This window comes from Lemur catta, chromosome 1 (assembly GCF_020740605.2).
Source record: "Lemur catta isolate mLemCat1 chromosome 1, mLemCat1.pri, whole genome shotgun sequence".
NCBI lineage: Eukaryota > Metazoa > Chordata > Mammalia > Primates > Lemuridae > Lemur > Lemur catta.
The window spans coordinates 66,993,036-67,015,217 of NC_059128.1; the positions used below are offsets into that span (position 1 = coordinate 66,993,036).

Below are 22,182 nucleotides of genomic sequence, written 5' to 3' on the forward strand. Positions count from 1 at the left end.
AGGTCATAGAGATCAGCAGGCCTAAGGATTGTTGATGGACTTTAATATCCTAACTTAATTTAATACAAGTTAAATTTAAATATGCAAATTAAACTATAATTATGTAAAAGAAAGGGTGAAACAACTATGTAAAGAATGCATTGAGGCCAGCATGATGGCTCAGGCTAGTAATCCTAGCACTTTAGGAGGCCGAGGTGGGAGGATTGCTTGAGGCCAGGAGTTCAAAATCAGCCTGAGCAAGAGGAGACCAAAAATAGAAAAATTAGCTGGGCATGGTGGCGCACGCCATAGTTTCAGCTACTCAGGAAGCTGAGGCAGGAGGATCACTTGAGCCCAGGAGTTGGAGGTTGCAGTGAGCTATGATGACACTACTGCACTATAGCCTGGGCAACAGAGTGAAACTCTGTCTCAAAAAAAAAAAAAAAAAAAAAAAGAATGCATTGATCCCACCCTGGAATTCCATTCAGTGAGCCCAGAGTGAGTCTCCCAGTCCTCTTGTCCTTCTCTAATATAAGCATGAGTGTGATTCTATATTGAGAAATACATATTTTTATGCTACCTAGCTCATAAATGCAGGCCACCTACATCATCTGATATTCAGCCAAAGAAATGAGAAGACTGTTCCAATACCAGAGCAAAACTAGTCTCTGTTGCATTCCTTCCTCAGAAATTTTCAACTTTCACTCTGGGTGACTTTGGTCCTAAGTGATGCTTTAGAAATGACCCCCATGGATTTATTATTGCAGGACCCTATGTAGAAATCATTGCAATAGACACATTTTATTGATTAATGTAGATATTCGCATATAAAAGCACCGGGTGTTAAAGCTGGGTGAGAAAATCATCTGATCTAGCCCCATCATTACAAATTGAGATCTGGAGAGGTAAACATTTGGGAAAATTCCCAAGGTCATTTAACTGGGAAGAGGAAGACTTTGACTAGCACCTAAGTTCAATAATGTTTCCACTAAAAATGGAAATGTATGTAAAATTAGTTCTAATTGTCAAGTGGACTTTCAACATAAATTCCTGGAGGGTAGAAAGGACATGAGGTTATATTTACATACTTCATGTCCAGCTGGCATAGCATGTACACCCAGTGGACATGTTTAAATGGCCAAACTATTATTTCATATAGACATATTTTTTATTTCAAAAATTATACTATTTATTTTTAAATGCTCTCATTTTTAACAGGTCTTAAATTTAGGAGATTTCATAGTACTTTAATGGTTATGACACTTTTTTATTTGTTCTAAGATTTTAAGTTATGTAATGTGATTTTACTGAGTTTATTTCCCAAGGCTATTTTTGAGGTACTTTGGTGGGGGAAGGGGAGCGTTCCTTCTTCTATTTCAAGAAAACAAAGGTAATGCTGGGATTTGAAGCTGAATGTGTAAAGAGGGACAGTTTAGAAATGGTGTGTATGAAAGGACAGTGGATGTCTGGAGGGTAGGGATGGAGGTAGGTGATAGAATAACTTTCCCTAAGTAACACGCCGATTTCTCCCAGGTCTCTTTCTTTATCCTCTCTTTTCTTTTAGACTTCCACTCAACTTTCTGGAAACACACACACACACACACACACACACACACACACACACACAAACACACCCTGGTAACATTTTATCCCCTGACCAAAACATGAGAGTAGAAGTCATTGAACCAGATAGGGAAAAGAAAGCCCTAAACCTTATAAACACACAATTTCGTCATTAAGTCCCTCTCCCATCGTCCCTAATTTCTGCTACCAAATCCTCTGATCCCCTGTCCTTACCTTTGAGTCTAACTCCTCCATTTCCCAGGCACCCTGTCTATAGTCACTATCAGGTACTCTTTCCCATCTACTTCCAACAGAACCCCCTGGCACCAGCTGTTACTGCCTTCAGCAGTTTCTATGGTGTCACCTGCTGCCTTCCTGGCTTGCCTATTGGGATCCCTTAAAAAGCATCACATTCCTGCTTAGGGGGAGGGCACACCTGGTTTCTCACTTGATGATATACAGAAATAACAAATGCCCATGAAGGAATATGCATAACTGAGAAGAACTATTGGTCACAGAAAGCAAATAATGGCTTTCATTTTTATTTATTTATTTATTTATTTAGAGACAAGGTCTTGCTGATAAGGAAAACCCCCATCTATTACTTAGCACAGCAGCCACCTGAGACTCCCACCCCTCACAGAAGACCCACATTAACATAATACTAACCTAACACCTGGCCCATCAACTAATCTATTACCTGGTACATCAGCATAACATTAAACCTATTACCTGGCGGGGCATGGGCATTAGTCACCTGAGACGCCACCCCTTGGATCACCCCAACTTAATAAAAGTGGGAAAAATTGGGTAGACAGGGCTCAAAATTTGGTGGCGAGACCCCTCTGAGCCTGCCGACAAATAAACCTTGATTCTCCGACTCTCCGTACTTTCCGTGTGCCGCTCGGTTTGTCCTCGGGACCACTCGCTGTAACACTTGCTGTAACATTGCTCTGTCACACAGGCTGGAGTGCAGTGGCCTCATCATAGCTCATTGTAGCCTCAAACTCCTGAGCTCAAGTGATCCTCCTGCCTCAGCCTCTCAAGTAGCTGGGACTACAGGTGTGCACCACTACACCCAGCTAATCTTTTAATTTTTTATAGAGACGAGGTCTTGCTATGTTGCCCAGGCTGGTCTCAAACTCCTTGGCTCAAGGGATCCTCCTGCCTGAGCCTCCCAAAGTGCTAGGATTACAGGTGTGAGCCACTGCACCCATCCAGCTGGCTTTCATTTACCGAGTGCTTATTATACACCCTATATCCACTACTTTACATTAATTATCTCATTTAATTCTTAAAACCAATGTAGGTGTCTCAGTTTCTTATAAAGGGGAATATTAAAATAATGCTTACTTTAAAGGATTGTGCCAATAAAAATAACAAAGAGATACTACCAAAAGATTGGAGTCCAAACAATTACAAAATAGCTGTATAATAATTAACAGGATTGAATCTGTTTTATTGCCTCTTTGTACTACATACTTAGCACACACAGGAGGTGCAGGAGGTGTGTGCTAAGTTCAACAAAAAATATTTATTGAACTGAGTGAATGTGAATGAATAAACTTTACCAAGGGCATATTAAAAGGATTTGCCCTTAAAATATAATTAGGAATTAATTAGACATCATCAAGAATTTTCTCAGTACTTAGTCACTGAAGTTTCCCTTTCCTGGGAATAATTTCTAAAATGGGGATTGGATTATTATCTGACTGAAATAGTTTAAGGTATGAAGTTATCAGAATGGTATTAGCTCCTAAAATCACAATATTCCCCATAAGAGAAAAATTTCATAAATTCTAGGTAGGATAGAGAAATTAATTTTTAAGCTCTACCTCCTAAAATTTTACTTATTATTGGCTTCCCACTCATTCTTGCCTTGTTTGTTTTCCAGTTCCATGGTATAGTGGAAAGCACAATTGCCTGAGACAAGATCTGGTTCTGGAGAGCCTTTTAAAAAGTCGTTTAACCTCTCTAAGATAAGATCTCAGTTCCTTATTTGAAAAGTGAAAGATTTGGAGATGATCCCTAAGGCCCCTTCTAAACTCCAAAGTCCTGGGAGCCCACCTGTTCCTCTTTTTAAATGTTCCTCCCGAATGCTCTGACCACATTTCTATTATAAGTTGTCAATTATTCATATTTTTTGTTCTACTTCAATCCATATGTTCCAGTTCCTCCAAAGACTTGCCTCTGCCACCAAACTCTTTCTTTCTTATCACTCTGATCTATTTTCCTTTCTGATCCTCTGCTCTGTTTATACTTTTGTGGGTTATTTTTGCCTTTCTCTTAGTCTTCTTCCCTCCCTCGTCCTACGGTTTCTTCCTGATCCCTATCCTTTGAGGATTTTCTCTCTGATGGCCAACCTTAGGATCCCCAGAACTTTAACACATTGTCCTTATAATTTCTCCCTTGAAAACTCTCTCCCTCTCCCTCACCCTCTCTCTCTCTCCCCTCCCTGCTCCCACCCTAGCCTTCTCCCACTGGCTACTAGGCTCTTGGCCCTTCCCCCACAACCTCCCTTTCCTGTTCCACTACCTTGTCCTCTTTACAAACTGCCATTTCCCCGTATTTAACATGAGCGATGAGAAATGAAGAAATGAAGAAAAGCAAAAAGAATAAAGTCTGTCCTTCTTCCTATGAATGTTTAAATTCGTACCATCTTTTGCAGAATGAACTCTGAAAAGAAACACCAGGCAAGACTCAGTCTGAATGACCCTCCTTGATCCTCGAGCCCTCCCTCTTCCCCTAAAACACCATGGCAACTGCCACCTGAAAGAGGCTAGGCGGAAATCATCTAATAAGACCAGGGATTGTTTGCCAGTGCTTTTTTAGTTAGTAAAGTTTTGCAAAAGACACTTTTCCCTTTGCATAAAAGTGAGCATTTTATTGCCTTACTTTCTTAATGAGAGGAAGACAAAGAATGTGTAATAGTATATATAATCATAAGAACCATAACTTATCCTTGGTATTTACTTGTAGGTCTTCACATTTTCCTTGGAATTTGAAAGTTTAAGTTATCCTCCAGGTCTGCAGCCAGAAAATGAGACCCATAACAGAGGCAGAAATCAATAGGATGGCAATAAAGTGTCACATTGTGGTGAAAAAACACAGGCTGTCCAATCAGGCCTTGCTTAGGCAAATTTCAACCCTGCCATTCATCAGCTATGAGACCTTGAGCAATAAAGTTATTTTGCCTCTCTAAGCCTCAGTTTCCTCATTTGTAAATTGGGGTGTTCTGCATGTGTAAGATAGGGATTATGTAATGCTTCATTTGCAAAGTTATTTTAAGAATTAAATGAGATCATGTACTCAGAATGCACCACAGCTATGATTATTATTCTCAATAGAAATGTGCATTTCTAGATTTCTAGTTGAGTTCTCTTGAAATTAAATCAAGTCATAGGATCATGGGATTCTAACTCTGGAAGGTAGAGGAAATGCCTCCACAATGCCTGCACTTCTACAAACAAACCAGAAAAAAAGAATGAGAACAGAGTATTGTCCTGAAAGAAGAGTCATTGAATGAAATGCCCAAAAGTTTTTTGGACTCCCTCATGACTAGGGTTTTATTTTTTAGGGCAAAACCCACTATGAGTTTAGAAGCACTTTTACATAACTTGAAAGTTTCTGTATTAATCTTAACAACACCAACAAACATTTGTCCAACAGTTGTAACACATACATTTGTGGGCATGTTATTTATTCTGTCAACAGGCAGGGCTAGGTTCATGTGTACCTGAGACCACCTGTCAAGCAAAATTGTTTCTAACTCAAGTCTGCAAAAGAATCATTTAAAAGCTTATTTTAAAGTCTTAGGTCCCACTCCCAGAAATTCTGATTATGTAGATCTGGGGTAGAGAGCACAGGAATGTGCATTCTTCATAAATTCCCCATGTGATTATAATGTTTGGGAATCACTAGTCCAAAGGAGAATATAGAACTCTGGAATTAGTATTCTTGACTGGCTCCTCATCTTTCTCTTCCTGAGATCTCATTCCAATCACCTTCTCCTTTTCCTCACAGTTCCTGGCTTCTTTATCTGGGGTGTTGTTCTGACATCACAAAACAGCATGTGGGAAACTCTCTGAAAGTCAAACACAATAACCTGCTTTCTTTAAAAAGCATCAACATGGCTTTTATTTTAAGGACTTAATTTTGACATCAACAAACCTTAACATTCATTTTAACCTATCCAGAGGCAACCTGTGCACACAAATGAAGGAAACAGAGATTATGCTCAAGTGGTCTGGCTTGAAAATTGGATCCATGATTTAAACACCTCAACAATACTATTAAGCTGTTCTTGAACAGAGAAAAATTATTAGACCAACAGCCAATAGGGAAGCCAAAAATAGGAAAAGTTGATAAAATTAGAAAATATTATAAGAATGAACCACAAAGCCAGAAGAAAGAGCCCATCTTCACCACCAGCTGCCCCAGTCCAGAATATTCTCCCCAGAATCTCTCAGGCATGGGAAGGAACTGGGGGTGGTGTGCCAGGGTAAGTCGCTCTTTCCTGTCCTTTATTATCTCCAAGGCCCTGAGTGCCTCTGCAGCTTCTTGGGAATGTAAGCCCTTAGTTTACAAGGTCAAAAGACCATGGAACATTTTTCAAAAATTAGATTACAAATTGAAGAAAGAAAAGTATTGTTTTAATATTCTCTTCTGGTATTAAGTTTGAGTCTCTCTCCTCCATTTCTCTCTCTCTTCCTTTCATTCTTTTGCTCTCTTTCTCTCCCTCCCTTCTTTTCTCCCTCTCCCTCCCTCTCTCTCCTTCCCCTCCTCTCTTCACTTCACCACACACAGAAACCCCTTTTCAAAGGGGCTTTTTTCCAACTCAGTGAAGTAAAGTCTTTGCCCCTTTGTGGGGAAGGCTCATTAACATTCCCACAGCAGCATCTCTTCAAGGATTTTACTTTTGTAACTCTGTGGGGAGGTCAAGAGGCCACAGTGGAGAGGTAAAAGGAAAAAAATGGTAAAAGGGGGAGGGCGGAAGAAAGGAGAGGAGGGGAAAGAACCCTTCCTTTCACAATAAGACCTGCAAGAAAGAGGGGGAAAATAAAAAAAATGAAGACAGCCACGATTCAGAAAAGAGACAAATGTGGACCCCCAAATCTGCCTACTTGGAAATTTGATAGACTCCTGAGAAAAGCAGAAAGTTATGTTCCTTCTTTCTTATCCTCAAAAGGAAATAAATGACAGAAATAGTAGGATGAGAGAGTGATCAGACTAAGTCTATTCCGTGGAAGAATTAGAAGCTTTCCTGGGCTCAATGTCCCCGTTTCTCCTACAATAGTCTAGTAATAAAAGATGGCACCTGTCTACCACAGGAAAGTTAACAGCATGCATTAGACAATGTCAGAAAAGAGAGTCCCAGAGGAGGAACCTGAGGAAGCCACTTAGGGTCCTGACACCAAAGGACTGGAAAAATAATGGAAATTCAGTGACCTTCAAAGCAAACATCAGAACACCTCCCCAAACTCTTCAGATGTCGGGACCTGCCTCAGTTATCACCAGCACTTCTCCTACCACCTGCTGTCTTCCTGTCCCTTTCTTAGTATTGCCAAACTAGCCTGGACTTGTGCAAGGCAAGAAATGCATGGACCTTCAAACTTGCACTGAAAGTTGTAAGTGAGCTTTGCTTTGCTTTTCTCTGAAGATACAGCCTGCAGAGATTTACATCACTAAAGTTAAAAGGGGAAAATAATTCCCACTTTTCCAATTGATGGTGTTTCGGATGCTCTCTCATGTTGGCCGAAAGAGTAAAAGATAAATAGTGTTAAAAGAAAGAGGCCCAGGCATTATAGCTAGAAGATAAGGCATATCTGGAATATTCTATGCCCAGCAGTTCAGTATTACTCAAATTTAGGTAGGACCAGCACAGCCAGAAGTTAAAGAACAATAAATGAATCACCCTTAGTGATTCAAGCAGGAGATACCTGGTTGTTTGCCAAATGATGTATTGTGGAGATGGAGGAATTCTTAAAGGTCCAAACTCATATCCACAAGGAAATTCTCTACACAGAATCCTTGACAATTATCTTCAGCCTCGGTGTGAACAATTACAGAGAGCTCACAAATTTACTGGAGAGTCCACCAAACTCTTAGAAAGCTTCTTTATATTGAGCTGAAAGTACCTCCTTGCAGCTTCCACCCTGAGGTACCTAGGGAACTCATTGAAGTCCTTCTCAGAGACATGCCTTCAACTCTAAGAACTGGACAGGATTGGGAGAGACAGAAGGCCACTGGCCTGGTCACTATTTTAAATGAGATTTCTTAAGATCAATCACTTTTTTTTTCCATGCTAGCAGTCTGGTGGCATATTGTGTCTTTACCAATATAAGAAAAAGAATGCTAGATTACTATCAGATGCACTTGGATTCCAGGCTTGTCTGTGTTACATCACAGCTGTGCAACCTTGAAGAGGTTACTTAACCTCACTGAGCCTTTTGATTCATCTATAAAGGGGATCATCTATAGGAATAGTAAAACCTGCTGTGCTAATCTCAGAGTTGTAAAATTTAAAATAGGTCACATAAATTAAAATATTCTATAAATTATAAAGAAGTGTACATATATTAAGTTATTATTATAATAACTGTCCTGCATTAATCTTTTTGCCAACCTTTCATATCCCCATTTTCCACTGGAAGTAGCTGAATTTTTGGCCTCATATCAGGATATATCAGAAAGTTCTTACTTCAGTTTATACCCCAGAAGCAGCCACATTATCAAACAGAGGGGCATAGAATTATGAAAGAACCAAAATGCACTGTGAAGATCTTGGAAGAAGAGTTAGAAAAACAAGCAAGGGACAGTCCCTGAGCAGACAGCACAGGGAGAGGCCTGGAGCCCTGGCAGGGAGGAGAGGGTTAAATCCTTTCCTCTGCAGTACAAAAGAAAAGAGTGTGCGGAAAGATTAGGATTTTTGCTTTTACAATGGGAGCTGCAGAAGCGTAGGGAAGAAGCTGAAGAAAAAAAGGGGGCGTCTCCCCTTTAAAGACTTGCAAAGATTGAGAGAGAAAGAGAGAGAGAGAGTCAAGAACGGAGAGTCAGAGAGAGAGAGAGAGAGAGAGAGAGTCTGTCTGTCTCTGGGAAGGGAGAACATCTCTGCTTCACACTGATTTGCACTGGGGGAGAGGAATAGATTGGCCTCAGATCCAAGGGGGAGACCGGACCAGGTCACCCCGGTTAAGACTAAGTGAGCGTTGCCCCTCCCTCTCCCACCTCTCTCTACCCGGGAATGTCTCGGCGAAAGCAGCGGAAACCCCAACAGTTAATCTCGGACTGCGAAGGTCCCAGCGCGTCTGAGAACGGTGGGTGCCTGGGGAGGGGGGGTGCCCTGAGTCCCAGCCTGAGTGGGTCAGGCCAGGGCAAGGGGAGGGCACTCGGGCCACGGGCGAAACCAGGAGGGCGGACTTCATCATCGGGGGTTTGAAGGACTTGAGATGCAGGGAGTAAAGAAATGACCTGCGCTGGGGAGAAGCCCCTCTCCACTTTACTCTACTTGGGATTGAGTCTGTTTGTGTTTTCCTTGTTTTTCTCTGGATGAAATGGAGTTTTCAAACTGGCTCTGTCTCCCCACCCAAGAGTTTTCTCCCCAGGTCCCCCTGTGCTCACTGGTCTTTGTGCCGTTGCTAAGTAACGTTCTCAGACCTGAAGACCGTCTCTTAGGGGTGGGATTTTCCCCCCTTTTCTTTCTGGAGAGTTGGGTTGCAAGAGAATGAATTGGATAAACGTGAAGTTTCCCCTGAGGGAGAAGAGAAAAAAGTTTCTCATTGTTGGGCTAAACTGAGAGCTGATCAGAGCTCCCAGAGGAAAAGAGCTAATGTTGGTCAAAACGCGGCCTGGTTTGGGGTGTATATCCGTGTCACCTGCAGGAGAATTGGAGGACAGGTCTGGAAGAGGGGCTTAGGTTCGTGCTTCAACGGAGACCAAGCCCAAAAAAAAAAAAAAAAAAGTGCAAGGTAACATACCTGTTAATACATGCATATCATTTTATGAGAATATTATATTTTTAAAGCAACAGATGTCTTTCATGAGGAGAAATAAGTGTACATATTCTTATAACATTCTAGTAACTGAGAGGCAGACAATAGAGCAAGGAAGGTATTGAGAAGTGACATTGCCCAGAGTCTCAGGGACGGTTAGAGGCATAATCAGGACAAAAATTTAGGTCTCCTGATGCTCAGGACTGGTGGTGCTCACTCCACTAAATCAGGGTTTTCCAAACTTGCCTAATCATGAGTAAATCTGAGCTAGGGCCTGGGAATCTATATATCTCTTGCAAGTGTCCAAGTAATTCTTAGGATCAAGCATGTTTTGGATATACTTGTCAGTGGTATGGCTACATACGTCACGCTGTGGAAGTCTAGAAGTCCTGGCTAAGGGATCAACTATTTACTTAGTATATAACTGATATACCTAAAAATGCAGTATAGGATTAAGCACAAGAGTTCTGAAGCCAGACTTTCTGGATTAACTCTTAGCCAAATCTCGGATCTATCACTTGGTTAGCTGTGCAACCTTGGTTGGTTCATTTTGGCTCTCTATGCCTCAGTTTCCTCATCTGTAAAATAGAGATGAGTATTCTAGCTACCTCATTAAGTGGTTGTGAGAATTGAAATGAGTTGATATGTGTAAAGCACTTGGAAAACTACCTGGCATAAATAAGTGCTTAATACATGTAGTAAAGTACCTAATAAAGTGCTTAATGTATATGAGTATTGGTATTATCATTATATGTGAGTGCGGTGGCACTTCCTGCAAATGCTGAAATATGACCAAAGTTCTGAAACCTCTTGGCAAACTTCAGCTTTTCTTTATGAGATCTGTGCCATGAAAAGCCCTAGGATAATATATTTATGGTGATTAAAACTAATCATGGATTAAACTAAACCTGCATTTTAACCTGTTGTAAAAAAAATGACTTGAAGTCAAATCAGTGCTCCATGTGCTATGAAACAGCCTTAACAGACATGCTATGTTTTGGGTAGAACACATCCTTCCCAAATCTCTGCTTTGCTGGGATCCTACTGTGCCCATATTTAGAGGTTCTGTGGTGGTGGCATCCTGCCCTCCTGAGACACATTAACCCTCCTTAATGCCGCTATAGGCCGGATGTTTCCTCCTTGTGCTCTACAGGAGACTTCCCCTAGAGCCTCAGAGATGCCTCACAGTTCTGATCCCCTGCTGGTGTGATTGCGGAACTATGCTGAACACCACCCCCCAAACCCTCTAAGAAGCATCCTGTCCTCTCCTTCCTACTTCTCCCATCTGCTCACCCATTCCCCATACCACAGCTGAGGAAAAATCTTCTGTGAGGGAGTCAAAAGGTATCTTTAGCAATTGTTTTGAACGGATTCTCAAGCCCTTTGAGATATAGCTTCCACTTGGAGGCACAGGACCCCACAAATACCATAGAAACAGTAAAAGCTTAAACCCAATGGCAGCAACAAATTTCAGTTGAAATTTTGCCTTTGAGCTATTAAAGACAGAAACTAATGTTAGGAGCCAGAAAGCAGTATTTACCTCTGGTAAGATCTGTCTTTTAAAAGCCTAGGGGTTTTCTCATCAGAATTCCCCAGAGAGTGAAAGACCCCAGGCTACATGCATGACTTGGAGTGTTACAGGGTCCCATCTGCAAGATAAAGTGGCTATATTTGATCATGTCTAAAATTCCTTCCTGCTCCTATAAGCTTATAATATATAAATTTCTCATTTCCTGCATTTTACGGAAAGGGTTTCTATTTGTTTATGTGATCTTAAGTCATCTGACTTTTCCTTCTGCCCAGAACATGCCCCACAATTAGGTAGGGAGGGCTCTTATTTAGGGGGACACAGTACCCTTTGATGTACCTGGGAAATTATGGGCATCATCACCAGCATCAGCAGACATTTATCTAGTAGTCTAGGGTGCCACTACTGGTTTCAGGAGTCTTGTACCTTCTTTTAAGCAATGTTTACCATATATAACAAGCAAATACTAAGTCTTTGTTGTGCATTTTAAAAACCTCATGTCTGCAGTGACCTAAGACATCACCAAGAAACAGTCTGAAAAAACCTGTTTTCCAGCCCTGTTTTTGCTCAACTTGCCTGACCAGAACACCAAAACCTAACAGAATAGTTATTGCACATCAGTGACAAGCAGGAAGTAGTCTATTTATTTAAAAACTCTGGAGAGGAAAAAAAAATTTCTCTCTCCCCTACAGAGTCTAGAAATCTGGATTAGAGAACATAAGGGATGGGACTGGGGAAAATGCAAACTAGTACATCTGGGAAATAAAGGAAACAATCAGAAACCCAGATATTTAGTGAGAAGGAGAAACCAGGACAACAGCCAAACAGATCTAGAGGGAGAGAGGGGAGTACTTTAGATGGAAGCTGGCAGACAGCAAGACCAGCAAAAGGGGGAAAGAAGACAAAAATAGAGTTTTGACGATTCTATTCTCTTTACATCTGGAAGTAAAAAGCCTCACCTCTCAGGGCAACTAAGCCCTGGGCCACTCAGCCCTATGTACCCCCCAAGTAGAGAATAACTCAGGCCTGGTACAACAGAGCACTGGATAAGGATCCAGAAAACTTGGTTTTTAATCCAGCTTGGACCTTGAAGCTATGTGACCTTGGGCAAGTCCTTTCTTTTCCCAGGGCTTCAGCTTTTGACCTTTAATAATATCATGCATCACTAACATTTGTGGAGCATTTAAGTACTATGTTAGGCCCTTTTTGCATTGTCTCTTTTATTCCTTCCAATGCCCCTATTACTACCCCCATTAACATTTTTTATTGTAGTAAAGTATACATAACAAACTTTACCATTTTAACTATTTTTAAGTTACAAATCAGTGGCATTAAGTACATTCACCATGTTGTGTAACCATCACTACTATCTATTTTTCAGAACTTTTCATCAGCAAACAGAAACTTTGTATCCGTTAAACAATAAATCTCTATTCTCCAATCTCCCAGCCCCTGTTAGTCTCTATTCTGTTTTCTGCCCCTATGAGTTTACCAATTCTAGGTACCTCATATTAATGGAATTATACAATATATGTCCTTTTGTGTCTGGTTTAATTCACTTAGCATAATGTTTTCAAAGTTCATCCATGTTGTAGCATGTATCAGAATTTTCTTCTTTTTTTATGATTGTACACCCATTTTACAAAGAGACATCTAGTGTTAAGAGAGATTAAGAAATTTTCCCAAGATCACAAAGATTAGAAAGTGCTAGAGCTTGGACTTTAACTTGGGTCTGAATCACCGTGTACCATGAGAGTCAGATCTCTAAAGTCTCTTCCAGTTCCAGAATGGTATGAATCCCACGTTAAGTATTAAGTCCTTTGATGTCAGAAAAATTTCCATTAAAAGACCTTTTTTATGTTTGATCTAAAATAGTCCTAATCTGGAAACAAATATATTTTTCTCACTTAGCAGCAGGCACACAAATTATTGTGCTTCTTAGTCTACTGTGTTGCACAAGCCACAGGTGCATTAGTAGGTGTGGGTGGCAAAGGATTGATTGTGTGTGTGCATTTAGGAGAGAGGGATGAGGTAAAAAGATGATATATATCCCTAAGAAGTAGTCTATAGCAACAGTTGCAGAATCAATTTATAATTATGGAAGCTACCAATTAGTATTGGTCCAACGTTAACAGTAAGTAAGTTTAGGAAAGTGCTTATACAAATGTGCTTGCTTCCTTTGCTGGATAATGCTTGAATTCTGTAGAACAAAACCCTTCATCTTGCAATTAGAAATATGGCTAAATTATCAATTAAAATTTCAAAAGAAAAAAAGAAACATGACTCAAGATGCACAAACCTGGGAAAAGCAACACAGACACTTAAGTCTACAACCAGGTTTAAATTACATCAAATTCTATTCATGGAAACAGATTTTTTTACCAGGAAAGGACAGAAAGAAGCTAATGTGTGGTTGTGAAGTAGAGAGAAAGCCTGATGGGAAGATTTAGCACTGAGAGCTCACTTTGCCTGTCTCAATTTCAGCCAGGTTTAGCTCAGGTAAGATTTGTGAGGAGCAGGGTGGAAGGTTTGATGAGAAGGGTAGTCCCCTGATATTGTGGTTCTCATCCTTGGCTGAGGAGCTTTACAAACATACTAATGCCTGAATCCTACCCTCAGAGATTTTGAATTAATTGGTCTGGGAAGTGTCCTGGACATAGGGCTTTTAAAAGCTCTCCCAGTAATCCTAACGGGCAGCAAAGTTTGAGAACCACTGTTCAAATGTATTCTCCACCACCCTCCACCAACCCCCACCTCACCCCCAGCTGCACATGATCCACCTGTTTTTGTCTTTGTTCTGCCCAACCATTCTCTCCCAAGCATAAAGCAGCAGTTTGATGGGGCACCAGGTTTAGAGGGAAAGCCACCTGGTTTCCTTTTTCTTTGTCATTTCAGCTCTTTGTAAATTTAAACAAGCATGTCCTAACTAAGCAGGTCTTAGTCCTATATCCACCCCAGACTTTGCATGTGACCCAGGATAGCTTACCTCACCTTATCTGCTATCTAGGGACACCATTAGGAGTTTAGTTTATTCCTGTGTTTGTGCCTTCATTCATGTCTGTGTAAGAATCCTGCCCCCCTTTTTCAGGATGGGCAGTGAGTGCAAAGTGCTGAGAAATGGAGGGTTCCTTTTACAGGTGGCTGTTGATCCATCACCTTTCACCGGGGACTAAATTTACCTTAAAGAAGAGTGTAGATCAAATTACGCATCAGAAAGCACATTTCATTAAAGAGCAAGAAAGGGGACAGTGTTTCCCAGGAGAAGATGAAAAGAAAAGGATTTCTTTTCTTGTCAGAAGACTTGACAAAACAGCAACTGGATATCAAATGTTCAATGCTAATTAACAAATGCTTAGAAGAAAGCTTCCATCTGATTCCCTCTCCCTTACTGAGGCCAGAGAGCAAATGGCAGGTAGGAGCCACACAGGGCCCTTTCTCTAGCATTAGAGAAGCCATACAATGTTGATATGCCCAAGAAAGCATTGGACAGGAGTCAAAATTCTGAATGCTGTCTTCTCTGAATTACTGTGTGAACTTGGAAAAGTCACTTAACCTCTTTAAGCTTCAGTTTCCTTATCTGTAAAAAATAAACCACCTTGCACTAAAGTGTGACTTGCCATAAGTGAAAGAGACTCCCTTCTCCTTCATTTGTAAAGGTCAGGCCTGGAAGCAGAGCCCATCTGTTTCAGAGCCATGATTCACAGTGCTTAGAGCCTTACGATTATCTGAAGTTTCAAAACACAATTCAGTAAAATGTTTTCAATTTAAAAACACAGGCAAAATTTATATTGAAAATAAAGTGGATGTTACTAATATTTTAATTGTGTTGTTTCAGCCCCCCCAAAAGAATTCTTATTCTTGACATATGCCCATGATATTAGCCAACATCTTACCTCAGAAATTAATAAGATTAACAAGCAACATGGAAAACAGATCTAATTTTAATATGTGTATATCAGGTTACTTTGATTATTTTACTACTGACAATGTAAATTCTGTAATTGATACTATTCAGGACTCCCTAAGCTTTAAAAAGGCCCATTTGTAGACATTATTTGTCAAAAGTTTTTCAATTTTTTTGTCCCCACAATATTTCTCCGAGGAAGATAGTGCAGTTACAATATTACCACTTTATGAAAAGGGAAATGGTGGCATAGCATGGTGTGACTGACCACCATGCCTCAATTTACCAGCTGGGCAAGAATAGAACTGGGATTAGAACAAGGTGGGTTTACTGATGCCCAGGCAAATCACAAAACCAAGGACTGTGGTCACTTCCTGCATGGTAAGATAAAGTATTTTAGGATATGAGAAATCCTTTAAGACTCATTTCAGGCTGGGCATGGTGGTTCACACCCTGTAATCCAGCACTTTGGAAGGCTGAGGCAGGATTGCTTGAGGCTAAGAGTGCATTGGTGGCTGCAGTGAGCTACAGTTGAGTCACTGCACTCCAGCCCGGGTGACAGAGCAAGACCCGGACTCAAGAAATAAGTAAATAAAAGAGCAAGCTGATATGGTGGCAAGAAAACCTATAAAAAAAAGACTCATTTCAAGGTAAAAAGGGGATGCAGAGTACCTGATCCAGGAGGCATCTTATCCTTAATTTATCCTTTCTGAGTAAGAGGCTGCCTCTGTAGTGGTGAGCAGGCATTGAAACTAGGTTGTGGCTGAAAGCGGTTTTAGACACCGAGAGGCTGTCTGGTAGCTCCTACTGCATTTTCCCCGTTGTTTCAGGAGGGCTTTCGCCACCTCTCCGGGTTAGAGCTGGGTGGGCCTCCCTGGGCCTCCGCTGGCTAGCATGTGTCCAAACCCACTACCTTAATGGTGACAGTGTGCAAGTGTTGTAAAAGGAGAATAGAGGAGAAGGTAATAAGTAGGAGATGGCTTCTTAAATCAGCATGAACTCCATAAATGAGGTGTTGTCCGGGTAATCTGTGAAGTAGCTTGCATTCAACTATTATTCTGCGGGAGGAGGGGCCGGGAGTTAAGGGGTTCAGTGTTCTGCAGAAAGGAGTCCTGAAATGACTTCCTTGGAAATTCTACCTTGCAGCCGCCCACCCTGAGAAACTTCTTTTGTGGATGGGAGTAGAATGGGGATGGAAGTGAGAAATACTGAAGAAAACTTAGGAGTATTTTGGGGGCTGTGCCGGTGAGGAGTGGATGTTCTGAGCTCCCCCTTCCCCTCTGGCCCTCAGACCTCTGAGGAGATCAGACCACCCTCTCTGGAATCCACATTTTCCAGGCTCAGCGGATCCTTTATCCAAAGAAAAATAAGAGAAGACTATCGCCTTGCTCTATTGAGCAGGGCTACGATTCCCACTGTGCCCCTTGAGCTTACAGGAGCGGGGGAGGGCAGGCCTGGGCAAAGACATCTGGAGATGGGGGGAGCTGGCAGAGAGTAAGGAAAGGTGGACCCCCACTGTGCCTCACAGCACCTGTCACTGAGCCTCCGGAAACTCTCCTGGGCTCTGGGCTCCCGTCCCGCACCCCCTCTTGCGCTCCCCGCTCCCGCCTCCTCCAGCTCCCGCCCCCCTCCCTGGCAGCTCCTCCCCATAAAGTCCCCACTTCGTCAGCTCCTCCCCCATCTCCCCTCTCCCAGCTTTCTCGCTCCGGCTCCTCCCCTCCTCCGCGCCTCCTCGCTCCCCTCCCCCTCTGCCGCTGCTCCCTGCCCCCGTCGCCGCCGCCGGTCTCCATCTCCGCAGTCTGGGCCGCCGGGTGCAGAGGCTGGCGCAGCCCAGGCGGCCATCGCCGCCTCCCTCAATCCCAATATCCATTGTCTGCCGCCCCCCCTGGCCCTCCGCTTCCCCCACAACCATGGCGCAAGAAGCTGGGAGGAGCCCTCGTCTCTTGGGGCCCTGCGGGGAGCCAGCGGAGCTCCGAGGTGCGGTAGGGTCGGGCCGGGCAGGGGTGGGGGCGGAGGAGATGCGCCGGGGTCAGGACTTTCGGTGGGCGGGATGAAATGCACGATTCTCTGCATAGGCCCTGTCCTCACACCCATTCCCTTGCACTGGCTGGTGGCCTGGGGAAGGGAGGGTGACAGAGGAAAGGAGTAGCATGCTCTTGCCGCGCCCCCCGCCCCCATGCTGGGTTGTCTCCTGTCCACGCGGGTCAGGACTGAGCTCTAGTCTTCTGCACGGCCTGATGGTGAGCTCATTTCCCCACCCCCAACTAGCCGTGCCTGGGCTCCTTGTTAATTAGAGCCTCTGTATACCCAACCCAACCGCATCACCCACGCTCTCTCTCCCTCTCTCCTTGTCTTCTCCCCAGGTGATGCTAGCGAGGAGGATCACCCCCAAGTCTGTGCCAAGTGCTGCGCACAATTCACTGATCCAACTGAATTCCTCGCCCATCAGAACGCATGTTCTACTGACCCTCCTGTAATGCTGATAATTGGGGGCCAGGAGAACCCCAACAACTCTTCAGCCTCTTCTGAACCCCGGCCAGAGGGTCACAATAGTCCCCAGGTCATGGACACAGAGCACAGCAACCCCCCAGATTCTGGCTCCTCTGTGCCCACAGATCCCACCTGGGGCCCAGAGCGGAGAGGAGAGGAGTCTTCAGGGCATTTCCTGGTCGCTGCCACAGGTACAGCGGCTGGGGGAGGCGGGGGCCTGATCTTGGCCAGTCCCAAGCTGGGAGCAACTCCGTTACCTCCAGAATCCACCCCTGCACCCCCTCCTCCTCCACCTCCTCCTCCACCCCCAGGTGTAAGCAGCGGCCACCTGAACATTCCCCTGATCTTGGAAGAGCTACGGGTGCTGCAGCAGCGGCAGATTCATCAGATGCAGATGACTGAGCAAATTTGCAGGCAGGTGCTGCTGCTTGGCTCCTTAGGCCAGACGGTGGGTACCCCTGCCAGTCCCTCAGAGCTACCAGGGACAGGGACTGCCTCTTCCACCAAGCCCCTACTGCCCCTCTTCAGCCCCATCAAGCCTGTCCAAACTGGCAAGACACTGGCATCTTCCTCCACCACCTCCTCCTCTTCCTCAGGGGCAGAAACGCCCAAGCAGGCTTTCTTCCACCTTTACCACCCACTGGGGTCACAGCATCCTTTCTCTGCTGGAGGGGTTGGGCGAAGCCACAAACCCACTCCTGCCCCCTCCCCAGCCCTGCCAAGCAGCACAGATCAGCTGATTGCCTCGCCTCATCTGGCATTCCCAAGCACCACGGGACTACTGGCAGCACAGTGTCTTGGGGCAGCCCGGGGCCTTGAGGCTGCTGCCTCCCCAGGGCTCTTGAAGCCAAAGAACGGAAGTGGTGAGCTGGGCTATGGGGAAGTGATGAGTCCCTTGGAGAAGCCTGGTGGAAGGCACAAATGCCGCTTCTGTGCCAAAGTATTTGGCAGTGACAGTGCCCTGCAGATCCACCTTCGTTCCCACACTGGTGAGAGGCCCTATAAGTGCAATGTCTGTGGCAACCGCTTTACCACCCGTGGCAACCTCAAAGTGCATTTTCACCGGCATCGTGAGAAGTACCCGCACGTACAGATGAACCCACACCCAGTGCCAGAGCACCTAGACTATGTCATCACTAGCAGCGGCCTGCCCTATGGTATGTCTGTGCCACCAGAGAAGGTTGAGGAGGAGGCAGCCACGCCAGGTGGAGGTGTCGAACGCAAGCCTCTGGTGGCTTCCACTACAGCACTGAGTGCCACAGAGAGCCTGACGCTGCTCTCCACTGGTGCAGGCACAGCTACGGCCCCAGGGCTCCCTGCTTTCAATAAGTTTGTGCTCATGAAAGCAGTGGAGCCCAAGAGTAAAGCTGATGAAAACACTCCCCCAGGGAGTGAGGGCTCGACCATCAGTGGGGTGACAGAAAGTGGTACAGCAACGCGCATGCAGCTAAGTAAGCTGGTGACTTCGCTACCAAGCTGGGCACTACTTACCAACCACTTCAAGTCCACTGGCAGCTTCCCCTTCCCCTATGTGCTAGAGCCCTTGGGGGCCTCACCCTCTGAGACATCGAAGCTGCAGCAACTGGTAGAAAAGATTGACAGACAAGGAGCTGTGGCAGTGGCCTCTACTGCCTCAGGAGCCTCCACAACCTCTGCCCCTGCACCTTCATCCTCAGGTTCTTCTGGACCTAACCAGTGTGTCATCTGCCTCCGGGTGCTGAGCTGTCCTCGGGCCCTACGCCTGCATTATGGCCAACATGGAGGTGAGCGGCCCTTCAAATGCAAAGTGTGTGGCAGAGCTTTCTCCACCCGGGGCAATCTACGTGCCCATTTCGTGGGCCACAAGGCCAGTCCAGCTGCCCGGGCCCAGAACTCCTGCCCCATTTGCCAGAAGAAGTTCACCAATGCTGTCACTCTGCAGCAGCATGTTCGGATGCACCTGGGGGGCCAGATCCCCAATGGTAGTACCACACTTCCTGAAGGTGGAGGAGCTGCCCAGGAGAATGGCTCTGAGCAATCTACAGTCCCTGGGGCAGGGAGCTTCCCTCCACAGCAGTCTCAGCAGCCATCACCAGAAGAAGAGTTGTCTGAGGAGGAGGACGAGGAGGAGGAAGAAGAGGAAGATGTGACTGATGAAGATTCCCTGGCAGGGAGAGGCTCAGAGAGTGGAGGTGAAAAGGCAATATCAGTGCGAGGTGATTCAGAAGAGGCATCTGGGGCAGAGGAGGAAGTGGGGGCAGTGGTGGCAGCAGCCAGCAGCAGTGGGAAAGAGATGGACAATAATGAGAAAGCAACTCAACAGTCTTCTCTGCCACCACCACCACCTGACAGCCTGGACCAGCCTCAGCAGATGGAGCAGGGAAGCAGTGATGTTTCAGGAGGCAAGGAAGAGGGGGGCAAACCTGAGAGGAGCTCAAGCCCAGCGTTAGCACTCACCCCAGAAGGGGAGGGCACCAGCACCACCTTGGGGGAGGAGCTGAGCTTTCAGGAAGCAGTGAGAAAGGAGCCAGGGGAGAGCAGCAGCAGAAAGGCCTGTGAAGTGTGTGGCCACACCTTTCCCACCCAGGCAGCTCTGGAGGAGCATCAGAAGACCCACCCCAGAGAGGGCCCACTCTTCACTTGTGTCTTTTGCAGACAGGGCTTTCTGGAGCGGGCCACCCTCAAGAAGCATATGCTGTTGGCTCACCACCAGGTACAGCCCTTTGCCCCCCACGGCCCTCAGAATATCGCTGCTCTTTCCTTGGTTCCTGGCTGTTCACCTTCCATCACTTCCCCAGGGCTCTCCCCCTTTCCCCGAAAAGATGACCCCACGATTCCATGAGTGTTTTTCTGTACCTGCTGCCCTTTGATCCAGGGAGCAGAAATCGAGAGCTCCATAGGGGACCTCCAAGATTTATGAGCCTTTATTTTGTCTTTTCCTCTGAGTTCTTCCACGCTATGTCCCTAGTGGCTTTTCTCTAGTCCCTTCCCTGAGCTTGGAAATGATTGTGCTTACAAGGGGATGGCCCTCTAAGGAATTTTTCTCCCCTCGTCATTCTTTGTACCTGAGGAAAATAAACTCTACAGCTTTCACATTCTCAAGGGGAACCCTCTGCAGCTTCCCTGGGGTGACCCTTCCCTTTCCTCTTTCCTTCTCCCTTTCCCTTTGGCAGGTGCACCTGAGCACCCACATTTGGAATTGCAGCCCAGCCCAAAGGGGCCAGTAGCTGTCTCTGGGGGGCACAGCATCACTCCTCTCTGGTGACCAGGTCAACCTACAGGGTTTCTTGTCCCAGGACCTTCCTGCTCAGCTGGTAGGGGTAGGTCTCCTATCTTTCTGGAACCAGTACATGGCTCTCCTGTCAAGTGGCCTGCCCACCGAGCCCTGGAGTTCCAGCTTCACCTCCACTACCACTTCATGCTTGGCCTCACCAGTGCTGTTTAGCCCAGGAAGTGTAGCTGGGAAGGTACCCCCAACAACGGCATCCAGAGAGGCCAAGGAGAAGCCTCTGCCTTCTGCCTCCAAGGCAGTGCCTGAGAAGCCCATCATAGATGATAAGTAGCAAACTGTACATTCCGTGTCCTACCCCCGCTCCAGAAGGTGCTGTCAGTGAAGATGCTACAGTAATTGGTGGCTCAATCCTATGGCTCAGTGCCCTAGGTGGTAGGGAGGAATGAAGGGCATAGGACAATTTTCCCAGTAAATCCCTTGTCACATTAAGGCAAAGATGTTGGTTGGTCGACATGCCAGGACACCTCCAGCTTCTCATTCATCGTGGCCTCTTAAAGTTGGGAAACAAGCTGATTTCTTGCTAAGAGGTCTCCCATGGGATAGTTTGGGAAATGTGAAGTTAGTCGCTATCTTTGATGAACATTGTTGGTGAGGGTGGTTGAAGTAATAAGGGAGAATTGAAGAATGTTGCTAAAGCATAGAGCTTGCTGAGAACCTATGTGATTAAGAAAGGGACATGATGGAAAGGAGGGGATCTCAAATTCTTGTGAATGTGGACATTCTCTTGCATATTCTTTTGGGCTAATAGTGACATAGAGTGCAGCAGTGCACCAGAGATCATGGGGGATTTCCTAGCACTAGTGTGCTTCTAGTTTTAGATAACTCCCTCTGTTATTCCCCGGCCCCTTGTATTCCCTCATCTTCCTCTCTTGAGACCCCTTTCCTCCCTTTTTTGCCTATTCATTGGCTGGGGCTTGTATCTTTACCACTGTCTGGTTCTTAGGTTCCCAGACTTTGGGGAATGAGTTCTAGGTGGTATCCTCCCTGCCTCTCCGTCTTGTAATGAGATGTAGTATTTACTCTTAACATAGGATCATTTGGAACAGGAGTTCTCGGAGGAGACAGTGAGGGTTTGCTGTTGACTGACTTGAGTGATGGCTTCTCCTCCAAAGTTGTAGGCTCCAGAGTTTCCTAACATAGTAAAATGTCAAGAGCAGACAGGAGAGATATTAGTGTCTTTCCCTCTATCATTAAAGGTGTTTTGACCAAATATTTGTGTTTCTCCTTATTTCATGATTAAATAGCCAGCTGGGGTGTGATATGGGCATTCCCTAGCACTGAGATTACCTTCCCACTTACATATCCTGCCAAAGCTGAACATATGGTGGTGAAATATTTAATTTATTCAGCCTTGTTCTAAAACAACCTTCAATTAATGTAATTTCCTGGTGGCGTTTGTGTTCTCAAAAGGTAGGGATTTGCCCACTGTGCCCAGTCATTGTCTAGGAGGTTTTCT

General features: G+C 45.0%; 1 protein-coding gene across 5 annotated transcripts; it reads left to right on the top strand.

The window, feature by feature from the left end:
* Positions 1-8,472: 8,472 nt before the first annotated feature.
* On the top strand, positions 8,473-21,936 carry SALL2 (spalt like transcription factor 2). Of its 5 annotated transcripts, none has more exons than XM_045526528.1 (3): positions 8,505-8,858; positions 17,329-20,146; positions 20,775-21,936. In XM_045526528.1, exons 1-3 carry the CDS (start codon positions 8,786-8,788, stop codon positions 20,995-20,997), a joined length of 3,114 nt encoding a protein of 1,037 aa, XP_045382484.1. In that variant the 5' UTR covers positions 8,505-8,785; the 3' UTR covers positions 20,998-21,936. The 5 variants fall into 5 exon arrangements, with proteins under 5 accessions (XP_045382460.1, XP_045382484.1, XP_045382476.1 ...); XM_045526520.1 differs by having other exon boundaries at positions 17,329-17,646; positions 17,767-20,778; XM_045526537.1 differs by lacking the exon at positions 8,505-8,858 and adding an exon at positions 16,732-16,942.
* The last annotated feature ends 246 nt before the right edge of the window (positions 21,937-22,182 follow it).

What these genes read in the sequence shown, in the direction of transcription:
- SALL2 (XM_045526528.1), top strand. Translation starts at nt 8,786, where the DNA reads ATGTCTCGGCGAAAGCAGCGGAAACCCCAACAGTTAATCTCGGACTGC. An exon ending in TCCCAGCGCGTCTGAGAACG is followed by an intron (nt 8,859 to 17,328) that starts GTGGGTGCCTGG and finishes TCTTCTCCCCAG; the next exon opens with GTGATGCTAGCGAGGAGGAT. An exon ending in ATGCTGTTGGCTCACCACCA is followed by an intron (nt 20,147 to 20,774) that starts GGTACAGCCCTT and finishes CCTATCTTTCTG; the next exon opens with GAACCAGTACATGGCTCTCC.